General features: G+C 43.2%; 1 protein-coding gene and 1 long non-coding RNA gene across 2 annotated transcripts; one reads left to right on the top strand and one right to left on the bottom strand.

The window, feature by feature from the left end:
- Positions 1–10,434: 10,434 nt before the first annotated feature.
- LOC115250471 (uncharacterized) lies at positions 10,435–12,322 on the top strand. The gene is made up of 3 exons (XR_003889021.1): positions 10,435–10,490; positions 11,714–11,798; positions 11,866–12,322. It is a non-coding gene; the product is annotated as an uncharacterized lncRNA (long non-coding RNA).
- Positions 12,323–16,470: 4,148 nt separating this feature from the next.
- On the bottom strand, positions 16,471–17,854 carry LOC115250459 (eukaryotic translation initiation factor 4 gamma 3-like). The gene is made up of 2 exons (XM_029839047.1): positions 17,699–17,854; positions 16,471–17,589 (listed from the first exon to the last, which is right to left on the bottom strand). The coding sequence occupies exon 2, from the start codon at positions 17,461–17,463 to the stop codon at positions 16,717–16,719; it is 747 nt and encodes a 248-aa protein (XP_029694907.1). The 5' UTR covers positions 17,464–17,589; positions 17,699–17,854; the 3' UTR covers positions 16,471–16,716.
- Between the last annotated feature and the right edge of the window lie 3,762 nt (positions 17,855–21,616).

Below are 21,616 nucleotides of genomic sequence, written 5' to 3'. Positions count from 1 at the left end.
TTTTAAAGGATTCTTCTTATCCTTTTTTCCAGTAAGTATGGGGGCAATGTCTTCTGACAGGGCCTGGATCTCTGTAGCAGTCTCTGTGAAGACCCCTTCGTAATCTTCTTCTGGAACTATGTCTACAATAGGAGTGATGATTTCTTTTAACTCTTTGCTAAGTGATGAATGAGGACCACCATCACCAACTGCATTTTCCACAACTGGAGTTTCAACTGGAGACGCCTTCCTCTGTTTAACCTTTCGGGGTTTGAAGAACTTTTTGACCCTTTTAGCAAACTTCCTTATCACATTGTTGAGAATAAGAATCATAGCACCAAGTGAACAGACGTTGAGGGGGTTTTGAGGAGAACCAGAGAAGATTGCGTCCAGCCCTTCTTCGACCTCGTCTTTCATCATGTCCGTTACACACCTTATAGAAACATCATCAGCTTGATGGGGTATGTGCAATGCTTCAGATAAACTCTTTCGAAGCGTTTCATCCAATCCTGACATGAGACTCTCCCTTGAATTTGGATCTTCTTGGATTGCTGTTGATATGGCTGTAATCACAGAACTTATCAGATCTAAAATAAGATCTGCTAACAGCATTTTAGTTGCGGCATCAGGAGAACCCCTTGTCATTAAGTTCCATTGTTCCACTGTAATTCTTTCAAAAAATAAATCAACTGATGGACGAAGAGTGTCGGCTGTCAACACCTCTTCAGAAAGTATGTCTTTTGTGGTCTTGCTGCTTTTCATTGTGTGTTAGTTTCCTTCTTCATATGGTATTGTCAAAAATATTAAAATTTTACTCAAATACACTGCACAATGCTGAAGTAGGTCTAAAGCTAGTTTACATAATTAATTTACATTTAAGCAACATCAAAGGAGCAAAGCTTATATATCAAACATTAATAAATGTAATAATCACAATAATGTAATAATACATTAATGAATGTATTTGATCTTAGTCTCAACATACATACTAATCTGTCCTATTCACACCTTGTTGTTACCTCCACAATACTGTTTGGACGATGTTAAGCGGTCCAAATAGGCGTTTGAAAGGCAGCATTGTTGTTCAATTAAATTTAAATGTAAAGTTAAATTTAAATAGATGCATCTTTAGGATGCTAGGAGCTTCCCGGATAGAATTGTGTTGCTCCGCTCTCGGAGTACAATGCCTGCCAGCAGCCCCTTCCCAACCCACTGGCTGTTCGCTGCTCCCTCGTCTCTTCCGCACGCAAATTCGTGATCAGACCCTTCCCTATTTAATTGCCAATTTGGACAGTGTCCAATTCTATGAGTCTGGGCTTGTTAGAATCCAAATAGGCCTTTGGGAACGAAATGTTATGGCTATAACTTCTGTTTCCTGAAGGAGAGGAATGAGGTACAACAACATTTGTATGGGATATCACTCCCTCGCGCGGCCTGCTGAAAACAAGAGTCAAAATCTCAACAGGCTCGTGTATCGTTGACCCAGCAGAGAGGACACAGTGAGCCACGTCCAAATGATAAAACCGTACAAAAGTGTGTGGTGATGACCAACTGGCTGCAGAGCAGATGTCACTCAAAGATACTCCTTTAAACAAAGCTCATGAGGTCGCTATGCCTTTGGTCGAATGAGCTTTCAAACCGGGAGGCAAAGGAAGACCCTTGATGTTGTACGCCAGGGAGATAGCCTCCACAATCCAGCCTCTGTTTACATAGTGTTTTGCCGTTAGCCGGATTAGCGTAACAAACAAACATATGGTAACATAAACGCCCACCTTGGGTGTGGTCCATATATGTGTGGAATGCATGCACCGGGCATAGGGAGTGCAACCTCCTCTGCTCCTCAGAAGCAAACGGAGGAGGAGAGAAACTCCAAAGTTCAAAAGCCATAGAATTAATCGTCAAGATAACTTTAGTAACATAAACTGCACTGGTACGCAGTGTAACCTTAGAACCATCCGGATTAAAAAAACAAACAAACAACTGACAAACAGCCTGGATTAAAACCCTGGTCATAAACGATCTACATAATCCAACAAATTCTGAAAGATCTCAAAAACAATTTGAATTCGAGTCAAGTGGAGAAACAACCTTCATGACTTCTGCCATGACTTGATGCATGGCGGCACCCTTGCCGGCCATCTTGCCTGCAGTTTGGTTGGATCCAGTTAGCCCTGGTCATTGACTCACAAATACCAATCGTGTTGTAATGTTGAATATTTTGCTCCTTTTGAGATTTAGAAAACCACATCAATGTTTAATAGTTGCATGGGAGAGAAAAATAAAGTGACAAAAATCCAGTAGAAACAGTTCAGATTTTATTTTACACAAAACAAACCAGACAAATCAACATTAATCTGGGCTCTGTGTCGTTAAAGATTCAGACATGAGTTCCAAGTACTTTTTCCATGACCCTCTGGATCCTTGAGAAGAATTGGCCACTGCTTCCTATTCCTCCTTTGGTACTCCTGTGGTGTTCCCATTTGAAGAAAATGGTTTAACTGAAAATGTCCTCATCTCACAGAATGTCGAAGAAGATCCACATGAGATTGTGTGAGTGTTCAATGGTGTCAGAGCGTCTAAGGCCTCCAGCTGCTTGTGCTGATCAGTCAGGAAGGTTTTCAGCAGTCCTGATCTTCCCAGCATCTGTGGACAGTTGACCTTGGGAACGCCGCAGACGCTAATCACAGACTCGCAGACTGCCGACATCAGAGCTCATTTGAGGAGCGGCCTCGTTGACGTCAGTGAGGTGGAGGTGCTCTGACCTCCAGCTGCTCTCAGGAGCTTTTCTCCAGCTGTTTGCATCATATGCCGCCCTGTGAGCTTCTCCTTCACCTCTTCTCTGGACATGAATTAGCTCTCCTTTCTTTCTCACTTGCTCCTGGTGGATGTTTCTGATGGTTCTAGGGCCATTTTCTGGTCCTCGAGGCACCCAGTTGTTCAGTCTGAGTTCAACCAACCCCTTAAGCAAGAATTTGACCCTACAAGAGACCTCGCCTTCTTGGATGATGTAGTCTATGTAACTGAAGTACTGGTCCATTTGTGGCTTGGCCTCCTCTGTGTCCAGCTGTTTCCCACAGGTGGGCAGCAGCTTGCACAAGCATTCAAAGGACTCCTCCACACAATCATCAAGTAGTTTATAGATGCATTCATGCACGATGATGTTCCTCAGCATTTGTAGCTTGAAGAGTTCACTAACGAATCTTATCAGGCTGAGACAACGACGGTGAGCCTTGGTCTTCATGGCTTCCAGCTCACTCTCCAGGCGCTGACGCTCATCTTGGTTTTGGGCAGCGTCCAGCTCTTTTTGTTTGCTCATGAAGGCTTCATCATCATTTATATCTTTCAGGAACTCATGCTGGCAACGCCGAAGCAGCAGCTTCAAGAACTCCAAGGCGGCGTCACCGCTCTCTGAGTCCATCTTCATCCCCACCAAGTGTCTGAACAGCCTGGCTTAGGTGGCGCAGCAGGCTGGCTCTGACGCTGCCTTGCCCAGGATCAGCTCAATGGCTCCCTTCAGCCTTTCTTCTGTGTTTATCTTCAGGTATTTCACCTGTTGCATCAGACGACCAAATCTTTCAGGAGTTTTTTTGTGTAAGACACGTTGAAGGATATCAAGTGTCTCCTTGGTTGTCTTTTTCATGAATGTTGCATCTACACACTTGCTGCCATCTTCCTTCCATGCTGGTTTACAGACATTTTTATTGTCCTTTGGAATCTGGCCTCCAGTAATGTGTTGTCCAACATACGTGAATCTGATTTGGAGCTTCTGTAGAGCTTGATAACTGCTCCGAATTTTCTTCTTTTTGTTCTTTCCTTTTTCCTTCTTTGTCATTGTAGCTGTCTCGTAGGAGCCGGAGGTCTAATGAATGTTTCTCTGCAAGTGAAGTCAGTGGTTTGAATCTAAAATGATCTGTTTAAATGGTGAATGTTTCAAGATAAAAGAAGGTTGGTCTTTGATGTCACTGTATATGATACCCTTTCATCAGGCCAAAGCACATTGTCTTTGATGCTGTGGTTTAGTCATCTTTTTGCACACAGCGAAAGATTTTCATGGATTTTGAAAGGCATGAAAATGTAAAAAATGAGAACGCAATAATATAGATGGCGCTCACAATTTGTCGACGGCAGCATCAGTAAACTGTTATTTTTAACATACAGAACAAATACAAACAGCCAGTACTACACAGTCTGGCCACAGGGCCACATCCTGGGAGGAGGTGCCCAATGTCCAAAACACACACAGTACATACTGACTATATACACAGACTATACCACCTTCACATTTTTCGCCCGGCAACAGCAGCAGCGAAGACATGACTCATTATTTATCCAATTCTGGTTTCTTCAGTCGTCAGAAGTTTTCAGGTCACTTTGTTGGTATAACTGTACTGATGGTGATGTGAGTATTGCGTCACTTCCTGTCTCTATCGTTCGTTGGTTGCATTGTGCACGGTGTGCCGTATTCACTTAATATTGAACACTTGGTGTGTTGTATTCACTTAATATTGAACACTTGGTGTGTTGTATTCACTTAATATTGAACACTTGGTGTGTTGTATTCACTTTACTTACATTTTTGAACACTTGGGACATTCTAGTCACCTGATATCAACAGTGAGAAACAACCCATTGGGACCGAACCCCTATTTTTTTCACTTGTGAAAAAAAAAAAAAAGAAAAAAAAGTGAAGCCTCACAAAGCACTGAGGCTTCACCACTTCACCACTTTCCTAACAATTGTGTCGAAAAAGAGTCAAAGCGTCGAGACTTCAGTGATGGGGACATCTGGTGGACAACCGAAGCCATAGAAACCTCCGAAGAGCACGACTGCAGCACCGGCACTGTTTCAATCCCATGACGCTAATAAAAGTTCATTGTGTGGTCATCCAGGTGTTTTGTTCATTCATACCAAATAATGATTATATTTCCATTACAATAAAATATGCAGATACTCCCCCCTTACTCTAAAGATAAAGATAATGGTTTGTCATTTGTCTTATGTTTGATTTGGAATGATTTTTCACAGAAGCAGAACAGTTATTTGTCCTCACAAACTCTAGAACGTCGCTTATTGGTGGTACTTGCCATGAAACTTGCCAAAATACTCTCACTCTTCAAATCTCTATCTCCTCACAAACCAACAATTTTATTTCCAGAGCGATTTTCTCTTCAAAGAGCACTTGAATTGCTCAGTGCAATGGATGGGGACACGTCAGAATTAGATTTATCTGACAATGATGACGACATCCTGGATGCCAGTTATCAACCCCAACCTCAGGAGCAGAGCAGCACTGAAGATGAGAGCAGTGGTGATGAGTACCCCATCCCACATCCCACTGAACAGAGCAGGGGACGTAAACGTCTCCGTGGCGAAGATAATGGTTAGCCAAGACTTAGTGGATATTTGTTTATTTTAGGGCTTTAGGGCTAAGTAAATGTTTTAGAGGAGTACATAAAGGTACAGCACCATTCAATGTTTCTAGCAAAATGCCAATTTTCAGGTTCAGGCTCTGGCGCGGCCAGATCCAACACTCCCAGGAGTAGCTGCCGAACTCGGCATGAGGCTGATGGCTCAAATGATGGCCCAGAAGAGCCAACAACAGGACCAAGCCCTAATCCCAAGCAGGGACAATCTTATAAAGGTTTTATTATTTATTAAATTATTTTGGCATGCCTTGAAGGCAAATCATAAAATTTCATATAAATGTTCACTCAGATTCAACTATGTTATGCACTAATACACCTCAGTGAATTGCTTGTGTGAGTCACTTCGCAATAAGCACAATTTGTATTTTGATTCTTGTGCAGGACGTGGAATGCGCTGGAGGGCAGCTCCATTTATGCCCAACCTCATGGATTTTACGAATGAGGATTAAACGGAGCATGATCGGATTAGCTGGACCCCACTGAACTATGTGGAACAGTACATAGATCACAATTTGATAAAAAAACATAGCTGATTGCACCAACGCTGTGTCACTGAGTAGGAGTGGGGACCTACTCAGAACATCAATAGATGAGGTCTACCATTTTTTTGGTGCCTGTATCCTAATGTCCTGTCTCCCATACCCCAAAATAAGGATGTACTGGTCCAGGTCCATCAGTGTCACTCCTATAACGGAAAGATTCACTCGGGACAGATGTTTCAGGCTGAGGCAATCATTAAAAGTCCTGATTGATGATGATGTGCCAGAAGACCTCAGGAAGCGGGACAAATTTTGGAAGGTGCGACCTTTCGTAGATAGGATTTTGCAAGGCTGCAGGTCTCAGGCTCGGCCTGAATCTGTATCCATAGATGAACAGATGATTCCCTTCACAGGAGCCTGTCCATGTAGGCAGTATTTGCCCATGAAGCCAAACCCTGTTGGTATTAAGAACTTTGTTTGTGCCACAACAGATGGCATTGTGCTGGACTTTGACCTCTATCAAGGTTCAGCTGCATTGCGCGAACAGGTCGAAGAACCAGAGGGTCTGGGTTTGGGAAGTTTGGTTATGGCGCGTCTGTGTAAAACCCTGCATCGTGGCACAAAAGTGTACTGTGACCGGCTCTTCACAGGCATCCAAGGTGCGGAGCAAATGCTGAAGAAGGAGCTGTACCTTACTGGTACAGTAATGAAGAACCGGGTCACTGCAGCGGTGCAGAAGTTACCCACAGACAAAACTATGCAAACTTCCGGAAGAGGAACTTCAAAAGAAGTTTCTAGCGAAGATGGACAGTTGTGTGTCGTTAAGTGGTTCGACAACAAACCAGTTCTAATGATCTCAGCTGTTCATGGGACACAGCCTGAAGATACCTGCCAGCGCTGGGATAAGAAACAAAAAAAATATGTGTCTGTCTCCCGACCATGCATTGTTCGGGAGTACAACATGAAAATGGGTGGAGTTGACCTGATCGACAGAATGATCAGTTATTATCGCATGAGCAGCCGTACCAAGAAATGGACAATTAGGATGCTCATGCACTTCACAGATCTGGCTTTAGCCAACAGCTGGCTACTGTATCGAAAAGATATGGCAACGTGTGGGGCACCAAGGAAGAGCATCATGCAGTTCCTGGAGTTCCGCATGGACGTGGCCAGGACCTTCTTGGCCCAGCATCATAGCCAAGAAGAGGATGCAGACTCTCCAGAGCTGTCAGAGGGAGATGATGACTCTTCAGAAAGTAAAAAACGCCCAGTGATGGCAGTGCCCCATGTGTCTGTCCGCAGGAGGGCTAATGCACATCTCCCAGAGATGGTAAATATGAAGAATGCCGCACGGTGCAGAGCAGCAGGCTGCACAGGGAGAACCCGAGTGCGTTGCGTGACCTGCAAGGTGTTCTTGTGTGTACAAACCGAGCGCAACTGCTTTTTAGAATTTCATAAGTAGCTATGTTTGTGTTAATGTGTTATTATTGTCATTATAGTCTACCCTGTTCAAAAAATGTTCAAAACTATGTTTGTGTTATTAATAATGTGTTATTATTGTAATTACAGTATAACTTGTTCAAAAAATGTTCAAAACTATGTAAATATCTGTTATTAATAATGTGTTATTATTGTCATTCTATTACACAAAAACTGTATTATTGATTTTATTGTGCTTTATGGTAATTCAGACCCAGTGTCCACATATGTGGACAACATTTTTCTCTAAAACTACATCATGTAAAAAGATGATGCTTAGTTTTTATACTTATTGGGTTCCAATAAGTCCAAATAGCAAAGAGAAATAAAAATTGCATATCAAAACAAGAGCGTGGGTCTTAAGAGGCCGATTACTAGCATTAGCATGGCCTCACCGTCTGTTTCACCCGGTGTCTTTGTCTGTTCAGCGTGCGAAATGTTTAGTTACTCCTCTGCCTCCCTTAGTGAAGGGAATAGATTCAGAAAGTGTAGTTTATTTATGACTATGGAGGCGAGACTTAGCGAGCTTGAGACGCGGTTCCGCAGCTTGGAGTTAGCTGGAGTTGCGTCAAGTAGCCAGGGTAAGCTAGCTGCTGCGGAGCCGCCTAGCGTAGCTACAGCTAGCGGTCCCCCGGCAGCAGCCGGCTAGCCAGGGCGGCTGGGTGACGGTTCGTAGGAAGCGTAGCCCAAAACAAAGGCCCACGGTGCACCACCAACCGCTTCCCGTGGCTAACCGCTTTTCCCCACTCGGCGACACACCCGCTGAGAAACCGACCCTGGTAATTGGCGACTACGCTGGTTGATAATGACACCGCCTTGCCGACTACGTTTTGCGCTACGTGAAGCCGACTCCAGCGACCATAGTTAGGTGCATTCCGGGGGCCAGAGCGGGCGACATAGAAGCAAATTTATGGCTGCTGGCGAGACGTAATCGTAAATTTGGTAAAGTTATTATTCACGTCGGAGCCAACGACACCCGGCTTCGTCAGTCAGAGGTCACCAAAATTAACTTGGAGTCGGTGTGTAACTACGCAAAAACGATGTGAACGACCTGATAGCGGATCATCACATTGATTTATTTTGTTTTACTGAGACCTGGCTTCAGAAGGAGGAGTATGTTAGCTTAAATGAATCTACTCCTCCTACCCATCTTAATTATCATATTCCACGTGTTACTGGTCGAGGAGGGGGAGTGGCAGCAATCTATCACTCCAAGTTATTAATTAATCCCAGACCAAAACATGGCTTCAATTCACTTGAAAGCCTGACTCTTGGCATCACTCATCTGAACTGGAGGACAGAAAAGCCACTTCTGTTTGTAGTTGTATATCGGCCCCCTGCTGGGCCACATTCAGAGTTCCTGTCTGAGTTCTCTGATTTCTTATCTGACTTGGTCCTTAGAACGGACAAAGTCATTATCATTGGAGACTTTAACATCCATATAGATGTTATAAATGACAGCTTTAGAAATGGCTTCATTTCATTACTTGAGTCAGTTGGTTTCCTCCAGCAGATAAACCAACCAACTCATAGCTTCAACCACACCCTAGATCTAGTTCTGACTTATGGTGTTGAGGTAGAACATGTGTCAGTGTTCCCTCAGAACCCAGTCCTGTCAGACCATTCTTTGATCACTTTTACATTTATGATTAAGGATTCTTCTATGCTCAGAACAAAGTCTTATTATAGCAGATGTCTCTCAGATAATGCTGTAGCTAAGTTTAAGGAAGTGATCCCTGTGCTGATCCCAGGACTGATCCCTGTGCTGATTCCCTTCGTGGTGAAGACTTCATGAGCTTCTTCACTGATAAAGTTCTAGCTATCAGAGAGAAAGCTAACCAGGCCATCCCAACAACTGGACCATCACCAGATGTGCCGACTGTGGGAACATACAGGTTCTCCAACGAGCCCTTAAGCTCCTTCAGCCCTATATATTTTTCTGAGGTGTCATCGCTAATTCAGAAATCCAAGACCACCACGTGTCTTTTAGATCCCATTCCAACACACCTGTTGAAGGATGTTCTACCATTGATAGGCAGTTCTATCCTGGACCAGATCAATGGTTCTTTAGTGTCAGGTTATGTACCCCGGTCCTACAAGGTGGCAGTGATTAAGCCGTTGCTTAAAAAACCATCACTGGATCCTGATGTCTTAGCAAATTATAGGCCAATATCCAACCTTCCTTTTATCTCAAAAGTTCTAGAGAAGGTGGTGGTGACTCAGTTACTGGAGCACCTGCAGAGGAACAGCCTGTTTGAGATGTTTCAGTCAGGCTTTAGAGCTCATCACAGCACAGAAACAGCACTTCTTAAAGTTACTAATGATCTTCTCATAGCTTCAGATCATGGACTGGTCTCTATGCTGGTTCTGCTGGACCTCAGTGCTGCTTTTGATACAGTTGATCACAGCATCCTGTTACATAGACTGGAACATGTGATTGGGATTAAAGGGACAGCACTAGACTGGTTTAGATCATACTTATCTGATAGATACCAGTTTGCTTATGTCCATGGTGTTCCCTCCTCATACAGTAGGGTTAGCCATGGAGTTCCTCAAGGTTCTGTACTCGGACCAATCCTCTTCACATTGTACATGCTTCCCTTAGGGAACATTATTCGGCAGCATGGGATACATTTTCATTGTTATGCTGATGACACTCAGCTCTATATATCCATGAAACCCGAGGAGACAGAGAAGTTAGTGAAGCTCCAGACCTGTCTTAAAGACATAAAGTCCTGGATGTCTTCAAATTTCCTCCTCCTTAACCCAGGAAAAACTGAGGTCATGGTGTTTGGTCCTGAACCTCTCTGGGATAGATTAGATCACATGATCACTCTAGATGGTATCTCATTAACATCTAGTCTCTCTGTGAGGAATCTAGGAGTAACTTTTGATCAAAATCTGTCCTTCAACTCACACATTAAATTAGCCTCTAGAAGTGCCTTTTTTCACTTGAGGAACATCACAAAGATCAGGAAGCTGCTGACGCAGCATGATGCTGAAAAGTTAGTCCATGCATTTGTTACTTCCAGGCTGGACTACTGTAACTCTTTATTATCAGGGTGTCCAAACAACTCTTTAAGAAGCCTCCAGTTGATCCAAAATGCTGCAGCCAGAGTTCTGACAGGTATTGACAAAAGAGATCACATAACTCCTGTAATGGCGTCGCTTCATTGGCTGCCCGTTAAATTTAGAATAATTTTAAAAACCCTTCTTTTGACCTACAAGGTCCTCAGACCTAGCTCCATCCTACCTGGAGGAGCTAGTGATACCTTATCAGCCCAATAGACCGCTCCGCTCTGAGAATGCTGGTCTACTTGTGGTTCCCAGAGTTTCTAGGAGTAGAATGGGGGGCCGAGCATTTAGCTACCAGGCCCCCCTGCTTTGGAACCAGATCCCTGTCCAGGTACGGGAGGCTGACTCCATCGCTACTTTTAAGATCAGACTCAAAACCTACCTCTTTGAAAAAGCTGATTGTTACTAATTCAGTAGTTCCAGTTACTATCATAGACAGACAAATGATCATACTTATGGGGTCGTCTAATCGTTAGGTCACATCTTAGTTATGCTGTTATAGGCCAAGGCTTCCGGGGTCTGGAAACATGATCACCTGACAGGCCTCTGTCACTCCACTGGGTCATGGTTTCCTCTCCTCTCCTCTCCTTTCCTCTCCTCATCAAGCAGACTAGTTCTTGTGTAGTTTTTCTGCTTCTCCACCCCCCTATTTATTTACAGGTATCGCCGCCCTCGGAGCTGCATAATGACCTCCGGGTTAGGGTGTTTCTGTGCTCTGTGCCTCTCCTCTCCTCTCCCCCTCCTTTTCCTCTCCCTCTCCTCTCCCTTCCTCTCTTCTTTCCCCTCCTCCTCCTTCTCCTTTCCTCTACCTCCCATTCACTCTACTTCTCCTCTCCTCTACCCCTCCCCTCTCCTCTCCTACCTATCCTATCTTCTACCTGTCCTCCCCCTTCTCCTCTCTCTTTACCCAGCCGGCCATCAGCAGGAGGGTCCCCCTACATGAGCCTGGTCCTGCTCAAGGTTTCTTCCTGTTAAAGGGGAGTTTTTCCTTGCCACTGTTGCTTGTCTGGGGTCAGGCCCTGGGATTCTGGAAAGCGCCTTGAAACAATTTTGATTGTATAAGACGCTATATAAATAAAGATTGATTTGATTTGATTTGATTTGATTTGATAACACTGCCGTCACATCGCCAAGGCAACAGACCAACACTCCTTATGGTCTGCACCTGAACATGCTAAAGACGCCACAGTGACACATTTGTCTAACTATTCTGGAGCTCAGCAAAACTTACTGTTCTCACAGTGAACGCTTTCAAAGCCTGGTGCACATTTGCAGGTGTATATGCTGAAGACATCGCTTTGGCATGTGGAACTTGTCACCTGGCAGACGCCGTCATTATGACACAGGACGTGACTCCATGGTACAGTTTGAGAGCAGAGTTGGTCTCCATCAGTAAGTCCATTTTACCACTCTCTGTCTCCTTACAGGTCTCCCCGTTGAAACTCTCCAGACAGATGCAGATGAAGCGGCGCCCCTCCACCATCCAAGAGTGTCCAAAATGAAGAGCTGGATAGCACCAGGGCCCAATAAGATCCACACCTACTGCCTTAAGAAGCTAACTGCACTCAGTGAACGCCTGGCAGCACAGATGAACCAGGTGCTAACTGGGAACCACCCAGAATGGCTAACCCAGGGTCAGACAATCCTCATCAAGGACCCCCAGAAGGGCACAATACCATCCAACTACCGGCCCATAACTTGCCTCAGCACCACATGGAAGCTCCTATCAGGCATCATAGCGGCTAAGATCAGCAAGCACATGGATCAATACATGAGCAGAGCACAGAAAGGCATAGGCAACAACACCATGTCAACAGGTCAATCGCCCAGGACTGTAGGACGCGACACACCGACCTGTGCACTGCCTGGATTGATTACTAGAACGCCGATGCCACACACATGGATACTGGAGTGCCTAAAGCTATATAACATCAACAGGACATCCAGAACTCCATGAAGCTGTGGAACACGACTCTGGAGGCCAACTCAAAGCCAATTGCACGGGTGAGATTCACGATCAGAACTTTCCGTTTTTCAAGCGCCTATTTGGTCAGAATCAAAGGCAGCATTGTTGTTCAGTTAAATTTAAATGTAAAGTTGAATTTAAATAGATGTATATTCCGTTTTGATTTAAAAGCCTTCGTCTTTCACTACCAAGTACAGGCTAAATTATTGCAAATAAAGGTTGCGATGGCTTCTCCTGTAGGTATGGCCCACAGAGAAGTGGCTGGTACTGTTAACGAGGCCCAGGCGCCTTGTCAGAAGCTAAAGTTTGCGTCTTGTGAGATCATGTCAAACTATTTTATTGAAGTTTAATAAACTTGAGCAAGTTATCTTTCGGAGCCTACTTTAACAATTCGACCAGTCAGAGCATTAAGAATGAGAATTTATGCATGGATTAAGGTCCAAACTAGTTTTTTTAAGGAACTGACCCAGACTCTACTGGCCCAAATTACTTATTTTATTGAGAAATCTTGGCACTTGTTTTCAGGAAACCAGGAAATACAAATGTGCTAAATCTTTGGGCACTCTTCCTGTTGTCGCACTCCTTCAGCCCTCTGTTCCAACATGAGGAGCGCCACAGAACTCAGCCCAGGAAAGACCAGAACCTCTGGAAGATGTTTGGCTTTTTGGATGGTCTCAAGAGTTTTTTGGCAATTTGGACAATATGTTCTTCAATGATTGACTCCTCCGAGTACTTCAGCATGAATAGGACCTCGTTTGGATTGCCCAGCTTTTTACAGACGCCTTTGTGGATAGTTTTGTCCATCTTCTTAAATGATTTCTCTGTCAGACTTAGAGTTTCATTATCATCCCAGACTTTGTGCCAGATGTGTGCAAGGAGAGCACTCAGGACTTCATCGTTGTACTGAGGTACAATGTTTGCTTCATGGTAAATGTGATTAAGAATCTTTTCGATTAAAAACTGGACAAATGCTCTCATTGACTCCCCTTTCTTAATTTCCTGTGGTTCCACTCCAATTACCGAAGGGGGTACATAGCTGTCCAGATGTTTTTCAAGAGAAACTGAAGCTTCTTCTATCTGTTCCTCCTCGCATACAAATGTATCCAATTCTTCAGCATGTTCAACAGCAGAGTGAGGATATGGTTTAATTTCAAGTTCCTCCTCAAGTTCTGATGCTTGTGACAGGTCTTCTCCTGCTACCCTGTGGCTATTATCACCCACTGGACCTTGTACTGCATCTTTCAGGATTGGTGAAAGAATTTTTACCTTTTCCATCAACCTGAAAACCAGAGTTTTCAGGAACCAGTTTACCAGCCCCTGCAATTTCCAGGCTTTCTTCTTGGTGTCAGCATAGAATCTTTCATTCCTCTCAGTGTCTTTACTGTCAGTCTCTTCCAACAAGTGGCTGTACAATAACTCACTCGTAGTTTCTTGGAAAACAGACTTATGGCTGGAGGTCATCTCCTGGAACCCATTAACCAAGGAGGTGTCATTATCAACCAGCGATGTCACGGTAAGTACCAGTGACCTCACTGATTCGCTGCTATCTGCTCTCCTCAGCATGGGGTGTTGTTTCCTCAGCTGGCTGATCAAGTGACGGATCCAAACGTTGAGGAAACACTTGGCAAATAAATTTGTGATCTTTTCTTTACAAAGTTTTAAAGGATTCTTCTTATCCTTTTTTCCAGTAAGTATGGGGGCAATGTCTTCTGACAGGGCCTGGATCTCTGTAGCAGTCTCTGTGAAGACCCCTTCGTAATCTTCTTCTGGAACTATGTCTACAATAGGAGTGATGATTTCTTTTAACTCTTTGCTAAGTGATGAATGAGGACCACCATCACCAACTGCATTTTCCACAACTGGAGTTTCAACTGGAGACGCCTTCCTCTGTTTAACCTTTCGGGGTTTGAAGAACTTTTTGACCCTTTTAGCAAACTTCCTTATCACATTGTTGAGAATAAGAATCATAGCACCAAGTGAACAGACGTTGAGGGGGTTTTGAGGAGAACCAGAGAAGATTGCGTCCAGCCCTTCTTCGACCTCGTCTTTCATCATGTCCGTTACACACCTTATAGAAACATCATCAGCTTGATGGGGTATGTGCAATGCTTCAGATAAACTCTTTCGAAGCGTTTCATCCAATCCTGACATGAGACTCTCCCTTGAATTTGGATCTTCTTGGATTGCTGTTGATATGGCTGTAATCACAGAACTTATCAGATCTAAAATAAGATCTGCTAACAGCATTTTAGTTGCGGCATCAGGAGAACCCCTTGTCATTAAGTTCCATTGTTCTACTGTAATTCTTTCAAAAAATAAATCAACTGATGGACGAAGAGTGTCGGCTGTCAACACCTCTTCAGAAAGTATGTCTTTTGTGGTCTTGCTGCTTTTCATTGTGTGTTAGTTTCCTTCTTCATATGGTATTGTCAAAAATATTAAAATTTTACTCAAATACACTGCACAATGCTGAAGTAGGTCTAAAGCTAGTTTACATAATTAATTTACATTTAAGCAACATCAAAGGAGCAAAGCTTATATATCAAACATTAATAAATGTAATAATCACAATAATGTAATAATACATTAATGAATGTATTTGATCTTAGTCTCAACATACATACTAATCTGTCCTATTCACACCTTGTTGTTACCTCCACAATACTGTTTGGACGATGTTAAGCGGTCCAAATAGGCGTTTGAAAGGCAGCATTGTTGTTCAATTAAATTTAAATGTAAAGTTAAATTTAAATAGATGCATCTTTAGGATGCTAGGAGCTTCCCGGATAGAATTGTGTTGCTCCGCTCTCGGAGTACAATGCCTGCCAGCAGCCCCTTCCCAACCCACTGGCTGTTCGCTGCTCCCTCGTCTCTTCCGCACGCAAATTCGTGATCAGACCCTTCCCTATTTAATTGCCAATTTGGACAGTGTCCAATTCTATGAGTCTGGGCTTGTTAGAATCCAAATAGGCCTTTGGGAACGAAATGTTATGCCTATAACTTCTGTTTCCTGAAGGAGAGGAATGAGGTACAACAACATTTGTATGGGATATCACTCCCTCGCGCGGCCTGCTGAAAACAAGAGTCAAAATCTCAACAGGCTCGTGTATCGTTGACCCAGCAGAGAGGACACAGTGAGCCACGTCCAAATGATAAAACCGTACAAAAGTGTGTGGTGATGACCAACTGGCCGCAGAGCAGATGTCACTCAAAGATACTCCTTTAAACAAAGCTCATGAGGTCGCTATGCCTTTGGTCGAATGAGCTTTCAAACCGGGAGGCAAAGGAAGACCCTTGATGTTGTACGCCAGGGAGATAGCCTCCACAATCCAGCCTCTGTTTACATAGTGTTTTGCCGTTAGCCGGATTAGCGTAACAAACAAACATATGGTAACATAAACGCCCACCTTGGGTGTGGTCCATATATGTGTGGAATGCATGCACCGGGCATAGGGAGTGCAACCTCCTCTGCTCCTCAGAAGCAAACGGAGGAGGAGAGAAACTCCAAAGTTCAAAAGCCATAGAATTAATCGTCAAGATAACTTTAGTAACATAAGCTGCACTGGTACGCAGTGTAACCTTAGAACCATCCGGATTAAAAAAACAAACAAACAACTGACAAACAGCCTGGATTAAAACCCTGGTCATAAACGATCTACATAATCCAACAAATTCTGAAAGATCTCAAAAACAATTTGAATTCGAGTCAAGTGGAGAAACAACCTTCATGACTTCTGCCATGACCTGATGCATGGCGGCACCCTTGCCGGCCATCTTGCCTGCAGTTTGGTTGGATCCAGTTAGCCCTGGTCATTGACTCACAAATACCAATCGTGTTGTAATGTTGAATATTTTGCTCCTTTTGAGATTTAGAAAACCACATCAATGTTTAATAGTTGCATGGGAGAGAAAAATAAAGTGACAAAAATCCAGTAGAAACAGTTCAGATTTTATTTTACACAAAACAAACCAGACAAATCAACATTAATCTGGGCTCTGTGTCGTTAAAGATTCAGACATGAGTTCCAAGTACTTTTTCCATGACCCTCTGGATCCTTGAGAAGAATTGGCCACTGCTTCCTATTCCTCCTTTGGTACTCCTGTGGTGTTCCCATTTGAAGAAAATGGTTTCACTGAAAATGTCCTCATCTCACAGAATGTCGAAGAAGATCCACATGAGATTGTGTGAGTGTTCAATGGTGTCAGAGCGTCTAAGGCCTCCAGCTGCTTGTGCTGATCAGTCAGGAAGGTTTTCAGCAGTCCTGATCTTCCCAGCATCTGTGGACAGTTGACCTTGGGAACGCCGCAGACGCTAATCACAGACTCGCAGACTGCCGACATCAGAGCTCATTTGAGGAGCGGCCTCGTTGACGTCAGTGAGGTGGAGGTGCTCTGACCTCCAGCTGCTCTCCGGAGCTTTTCTCCAGCTGTTTGCATCATATGCCGCCCTGTGAGCTTCTCCTTCACCTCTTCTCTGGACATGAATTAGCTCTCCTTTCTTTCTCACTTGCTCCTGGTGGATTTTTCTGATGGTTCTAGGGCCATTTTCTGGTCCTTGAGGCACCCAGTTGTTCAGTCTGAGTTCAACCAACCCCTTAAGCAAGAATTTGACCCTACAAGAGACCTCGCCTTCTTGGATGATGTAGTCTATGTAACTGAAGTACTGGTCCATTCGTGGCTTGGCCTCCTCTGTGTCCAGTTGTTTCCCACAGGTGGGCAGCAGCTTGCACAAGCATTCAAAGGACTCCTCCACACAATAATCAAGTAGTTTATAGATGCATTCGTGCACGATGATGTTCCTCAGCATTTGTAGCTTGAAGAGTTCACTAACGAATCTTATCAGGCCGAGACAACGACGGTGAGCCTTGGTCTTCATGGCTTCCAGCTCACTCTCCAGGCGCTGACGCTCATCTTGGTTTTGGGCAGCATCCAGCTCTTTTTGTTTGCTCATGAAGGCTTCATCATCATTTATATCTTTCAGGAACTCTTGCTGGCAACGCCGAAGAAGCAGCTTCAAGAACTCCAAGGCGGCGTCACCGCTCTCTGAGTCCATCTTCATCCCCACCAAGTGTCTGAACAGCCTGGCTTAGGTGGCGCAGCAGGCTGGCTCTGACGCTGCCTTGCCCAGGATCAGCTCAATGGCTCCCTTCAGCCTTTCTTCTGTGTTTATCTTCAGGTATTTCACCTGTTGCATCAGACGACCAAATCTTTCAGGAGTTTTTTTGTGTAAGACACGTTGAAGGATATCAAGTGTCTCCTTGGTTGTCTTTTTCATGAATGTTGCGTCTACACACTTGCTGCCATCTTCCTTCCATGCTGGTTTACAGACATTTTTATTGTCCTCTGGAATCTGGCCTCCAGTAATGTGTTGTCCAACATACGTGAATCTGATTTGGAGCTTCTCTAGAGCTTGATAACTGCTCCGAATTTTCTTCTTTTTGTTCTTTCCTTTTTCCTTCTTTGTCATTGTAGCTGTCTCGTAGGAGCCGGAGGTCTAATGAATGTTTCTCTGCAAGTGAAGTCAGTGGTTTGAATCTAAAATGATCTGTTTAAATGGTGGATGTGTCAAGATAAAAGCAGGTTTTTCTTTGATGTCACTGAATATGATGCCCTTTCATCAGGTCAAAGCACATTGTCTTTGATGTTGTGGTTTAGTCATCTTCTTGCGCACAGCAAAAGATTTTCTTGGATCTTGAAAGGCATGAAAATTAAAAAAAATGTGCAAAAATGTGAACACAATAATATAGATGGCGTTCACAATTTAATATTTTAGAACCCAAAATAAGAGATGTAATTATTATAAAGAAATTGAAGCGATGACTATATGGGTTATTGTGGTATAACTTGTGATATGTGTAATAAAACCACTGTAAATACTGTATTTTGCTTCATTCAAATGCCTCCATATCAAATTTACGTGCATGATTGTGCCCAGGGTAGACTTAGTTTGTATTGTTTCTGTTGTCCAACTAAACACATTCCATTCCAACCCTTGTCTTTCTGTACTCTACTGATCTTTTGTCCAGTATTATCAGTGTTGGAGCTACCCTGCTTTGCTTACACATCATGTCAGAAGGTCTTTATGTAAGATGAGCGGCGGCGTGACTGAAGTAATAAATTAACTAGATTAATGTGGCTGGTATGTTCTTTTGAATGCTTTTGTCACCAAGGGTTTGTCAAGCAGCTGCAAGAAGAGTGTATGTGTGTGTGTGTGTGTGTGTGTGTGTGTGTGTGTCGGGGGGGGGGGGGGGGGGGGTGCTGGGTCTTATTCACTCTAGAATCAAGCCACAGCTAAATTGAAACTCGTGAATCACTCTGACACTGTGAGGGCAAGATGGATTACTCCAGTTAAAAGGCTTCTTTTCTTTCGTTTGGTTCTTGGGGAATGAACGATCAGAAATTATTATTTTCTTCCTGGCACTTGGTTGACCGGGACAAAAGCAATAACAGCGAGACACTAACAGAGGTCCTCCTGCACCACCCCTGCCACATCCAGAAGCTCTCACCTGAAGAAAGAGCTCAGCTAAATATTTGACCACGAGTCTCAAGTTTAATGAGCCTTGAAAAAAATTATACTTTGTTGGAATAAAAAGCTATTCCTTTTAGAGGTAAAGTCACCTCTAAGATGATAAGGAAGGAAGTGAGTATTTGATTTGCCCGAGAGGCAATCTCAGCTAATCTTACTTAGTCTTGGGAAGTTGAGTTCTCAGCAAGGTTCAAGGCTGTCTGTGTGCCATAAAGCATTGCATTATAATCTTGTCATAAATTGTAATAACACCTTTATCCACTGTTGGCTGACTGGATTCATTTCTGATTCCACTTTATAAAAATGTTCTTCATGCGAAGTGTTATACAGCAGATTTTATATATCTTCTATATCAGTATTTCTATCAGTGTGTGTGTGTGTGTGTGTGTGTGTGTGTGTGTGTGTGTGTGTGTGTGTGTGTTTCCACTGGTTGCAGCTCATTACTCTTTGTTAAAATCAGGACATGCACACACCTGGGGCCAGTGGTCTGGATCAGCAGAGGAGGCAACTTGTCCTGATTACTTTCTCATCTCTTCAGAGCTTAACGCCATAATTGTCATTAACTGGCACATGCGCTATGATCCCAGTTCGATCGGGGCCATTTACCAAGCACAGAAACACCTGCTTTTATCTGTGCACAATCCTGCAAATGAATGCAACTTGTAGCTGCATCTGTTTGTGTAAATTGTGACATAATTGAACTAAGATTAAAATCCTTTTTTGTTCAGCGCTAAGCTGATGCAAAGTTTAAGCTTTATATTTATTTTTAAATAACGTATTTAATGCGCGAAAGAATGTAGCTTTATTTTGAATAAAACCAGTTCATGCGGTGACTTTCACACAACAGGTGCAGTAGCGGTCTTCTGCCAGCAGGCGGAGACAACCCCCTCTCTCTTCACCCACACACTTGCATCAACCGTGCATCACCTCTTGATTCGTGCACATGAAGGTAAACAGAAGCTTAGTAAATGTCAACATCAAATCCATGAATCTTAATAAACACAAATTTGACTAGAAACCAGCCAGTAAATATCTTAAACTATGGAGCAGGGGGAGGAGGAGGTGGTGGCGGTTCTACTGGGACTGAAGTCTCCCTCCAACACTGGGAAAAATAAAACCAAAAATGGTGAGGCAACATTACTACACTGATGCATTTTATGATCATTAATGTAAACAAATGCTGCGGTGGATCATATGCAGATCGTCACAGACGCTCACATGGTGCTGCAGCCTCTTACAGCAGCTGAAGCTGCTACGTGTCAGCACAAAAAGCAGCAGGCGGTTTCAACAAATCAATAAACAACAACTCTGGACCCCCCATTTGATTTTTCGAAGGTCATTTTTAAACAATTTTACAGTAAAAACAAAAGAAAACCAGCAATTATTATAGAAGAGTCTTCCAGAATTCTCAGGACAAAATTCTATTGATATGCTGTTCACTGAAGCATAATTCAACTTGCATTGCTCACACTACATAATTAAACATCCCAGTTTAAAAGGGGATTTCCTATGTTACTGACATAGGAAATGTTTGGAGCCCAAGTGTCCAACTTCTCCCCTCTCCCTTTGCAGTCACTTGTCTTAATCTGCCACTGGGAGCCCAACATCCAGAACTCAGCATAAATCATCTGCAAAGTCAAATTCATCTGTTTTCTGATTTCTGTCATCTATACTACAACATACGTTGAGGGCTGCTGTATGATTTCAGTACATCTCAAATAACTGTATTCAAGAAATAATTTGAAAGTAGAGATTCGATTTTCACATACTGAGGCCGTAGTCCAGAGAGAAGAGACATCTTCACCTCTAACCTTTCAGCATTTTTTCCCTATTTGTTCACCCTTTAGATTCACAAATAAATGAATGACTGGATGGAAATCCTCACTTCTAATTTCCAGTGGATTCAGCTCTTAGGTTTCCTCTGATTTTGCATAAAATAAATATGAAATAATCATTTTGCTTCTGCCAATTATTGAACCAATTGATTTTGTTGAAGCTGAAAAACCTTAATAGTTTACTATTAACCCTTAGTTAAGGGTTTTATATAAGTTATTGAGCAGAATTAAAGGGTGAAAAAGCAAATGTGACTGAATGAAGATATTCTAAATGTTCATTAGAGACGTTAGAGATTAAGCAAGATTGAGATGGTTTGGCCAAATACAAAGAAGGGTGATTAAGATGGAGCTGCTGGACACGGTGAAGGACATGCAAGGGACGAGGACAGGGAGAGACTGGATCACTTCCTGTGGAACATCACAGAAAACTGCCAGGCTGTCAGACACCTGGACGAGCTTCACATTTCTTTGTCTTTACAAAAGTCACCACTCTAAATGCAACATTTAGTTGCTACGTTGGAGGTTTTAAGGAAAACACCCTTGGTCCTGTCTTCTTACATCTTAAGGTTCTGTGCATCAAATGTTTTAATGTTACAGTTTTAATGAGCTGCTGAAGCCTCCAGGACTTTACTTCTGCTGTCTTTCCTGTCCCAAGTCTTCCTAAAGCTTTTATAATGCTGGAGGGAAAAACGTGTCCAGTACATGTATCAGCAAATTCACTTTTATATATTGAAGTAATTAAAAAAAAGAGACACATCTGTTTCCAAACACTGAAACCATCTCCTTGAGGGGTCCTACTGAGTTCTTCTGCCTCGTCCTCGTCTTCCATCTTGTGTGGAGATGAGGTTTCC

This window comes from Takifugu rubripes, chromosome 7 (assembly GCF_901000725.2).
Source record: "Takifugu rubripes chromosome 7, fTakRub1.2, whole genome shotgun sequence".
Lineage (NCBI taxonomy): Eukaryota > Metazoa > Chordata > Actinopteri > Tetraodontiformes > Tetraodontidae > Takifugu > Takifugu rubripes.
Note: the sequence above shows the minus strand (reverse complement) of the source record. Positions and strands in the feature narration are given on the sequence as shown.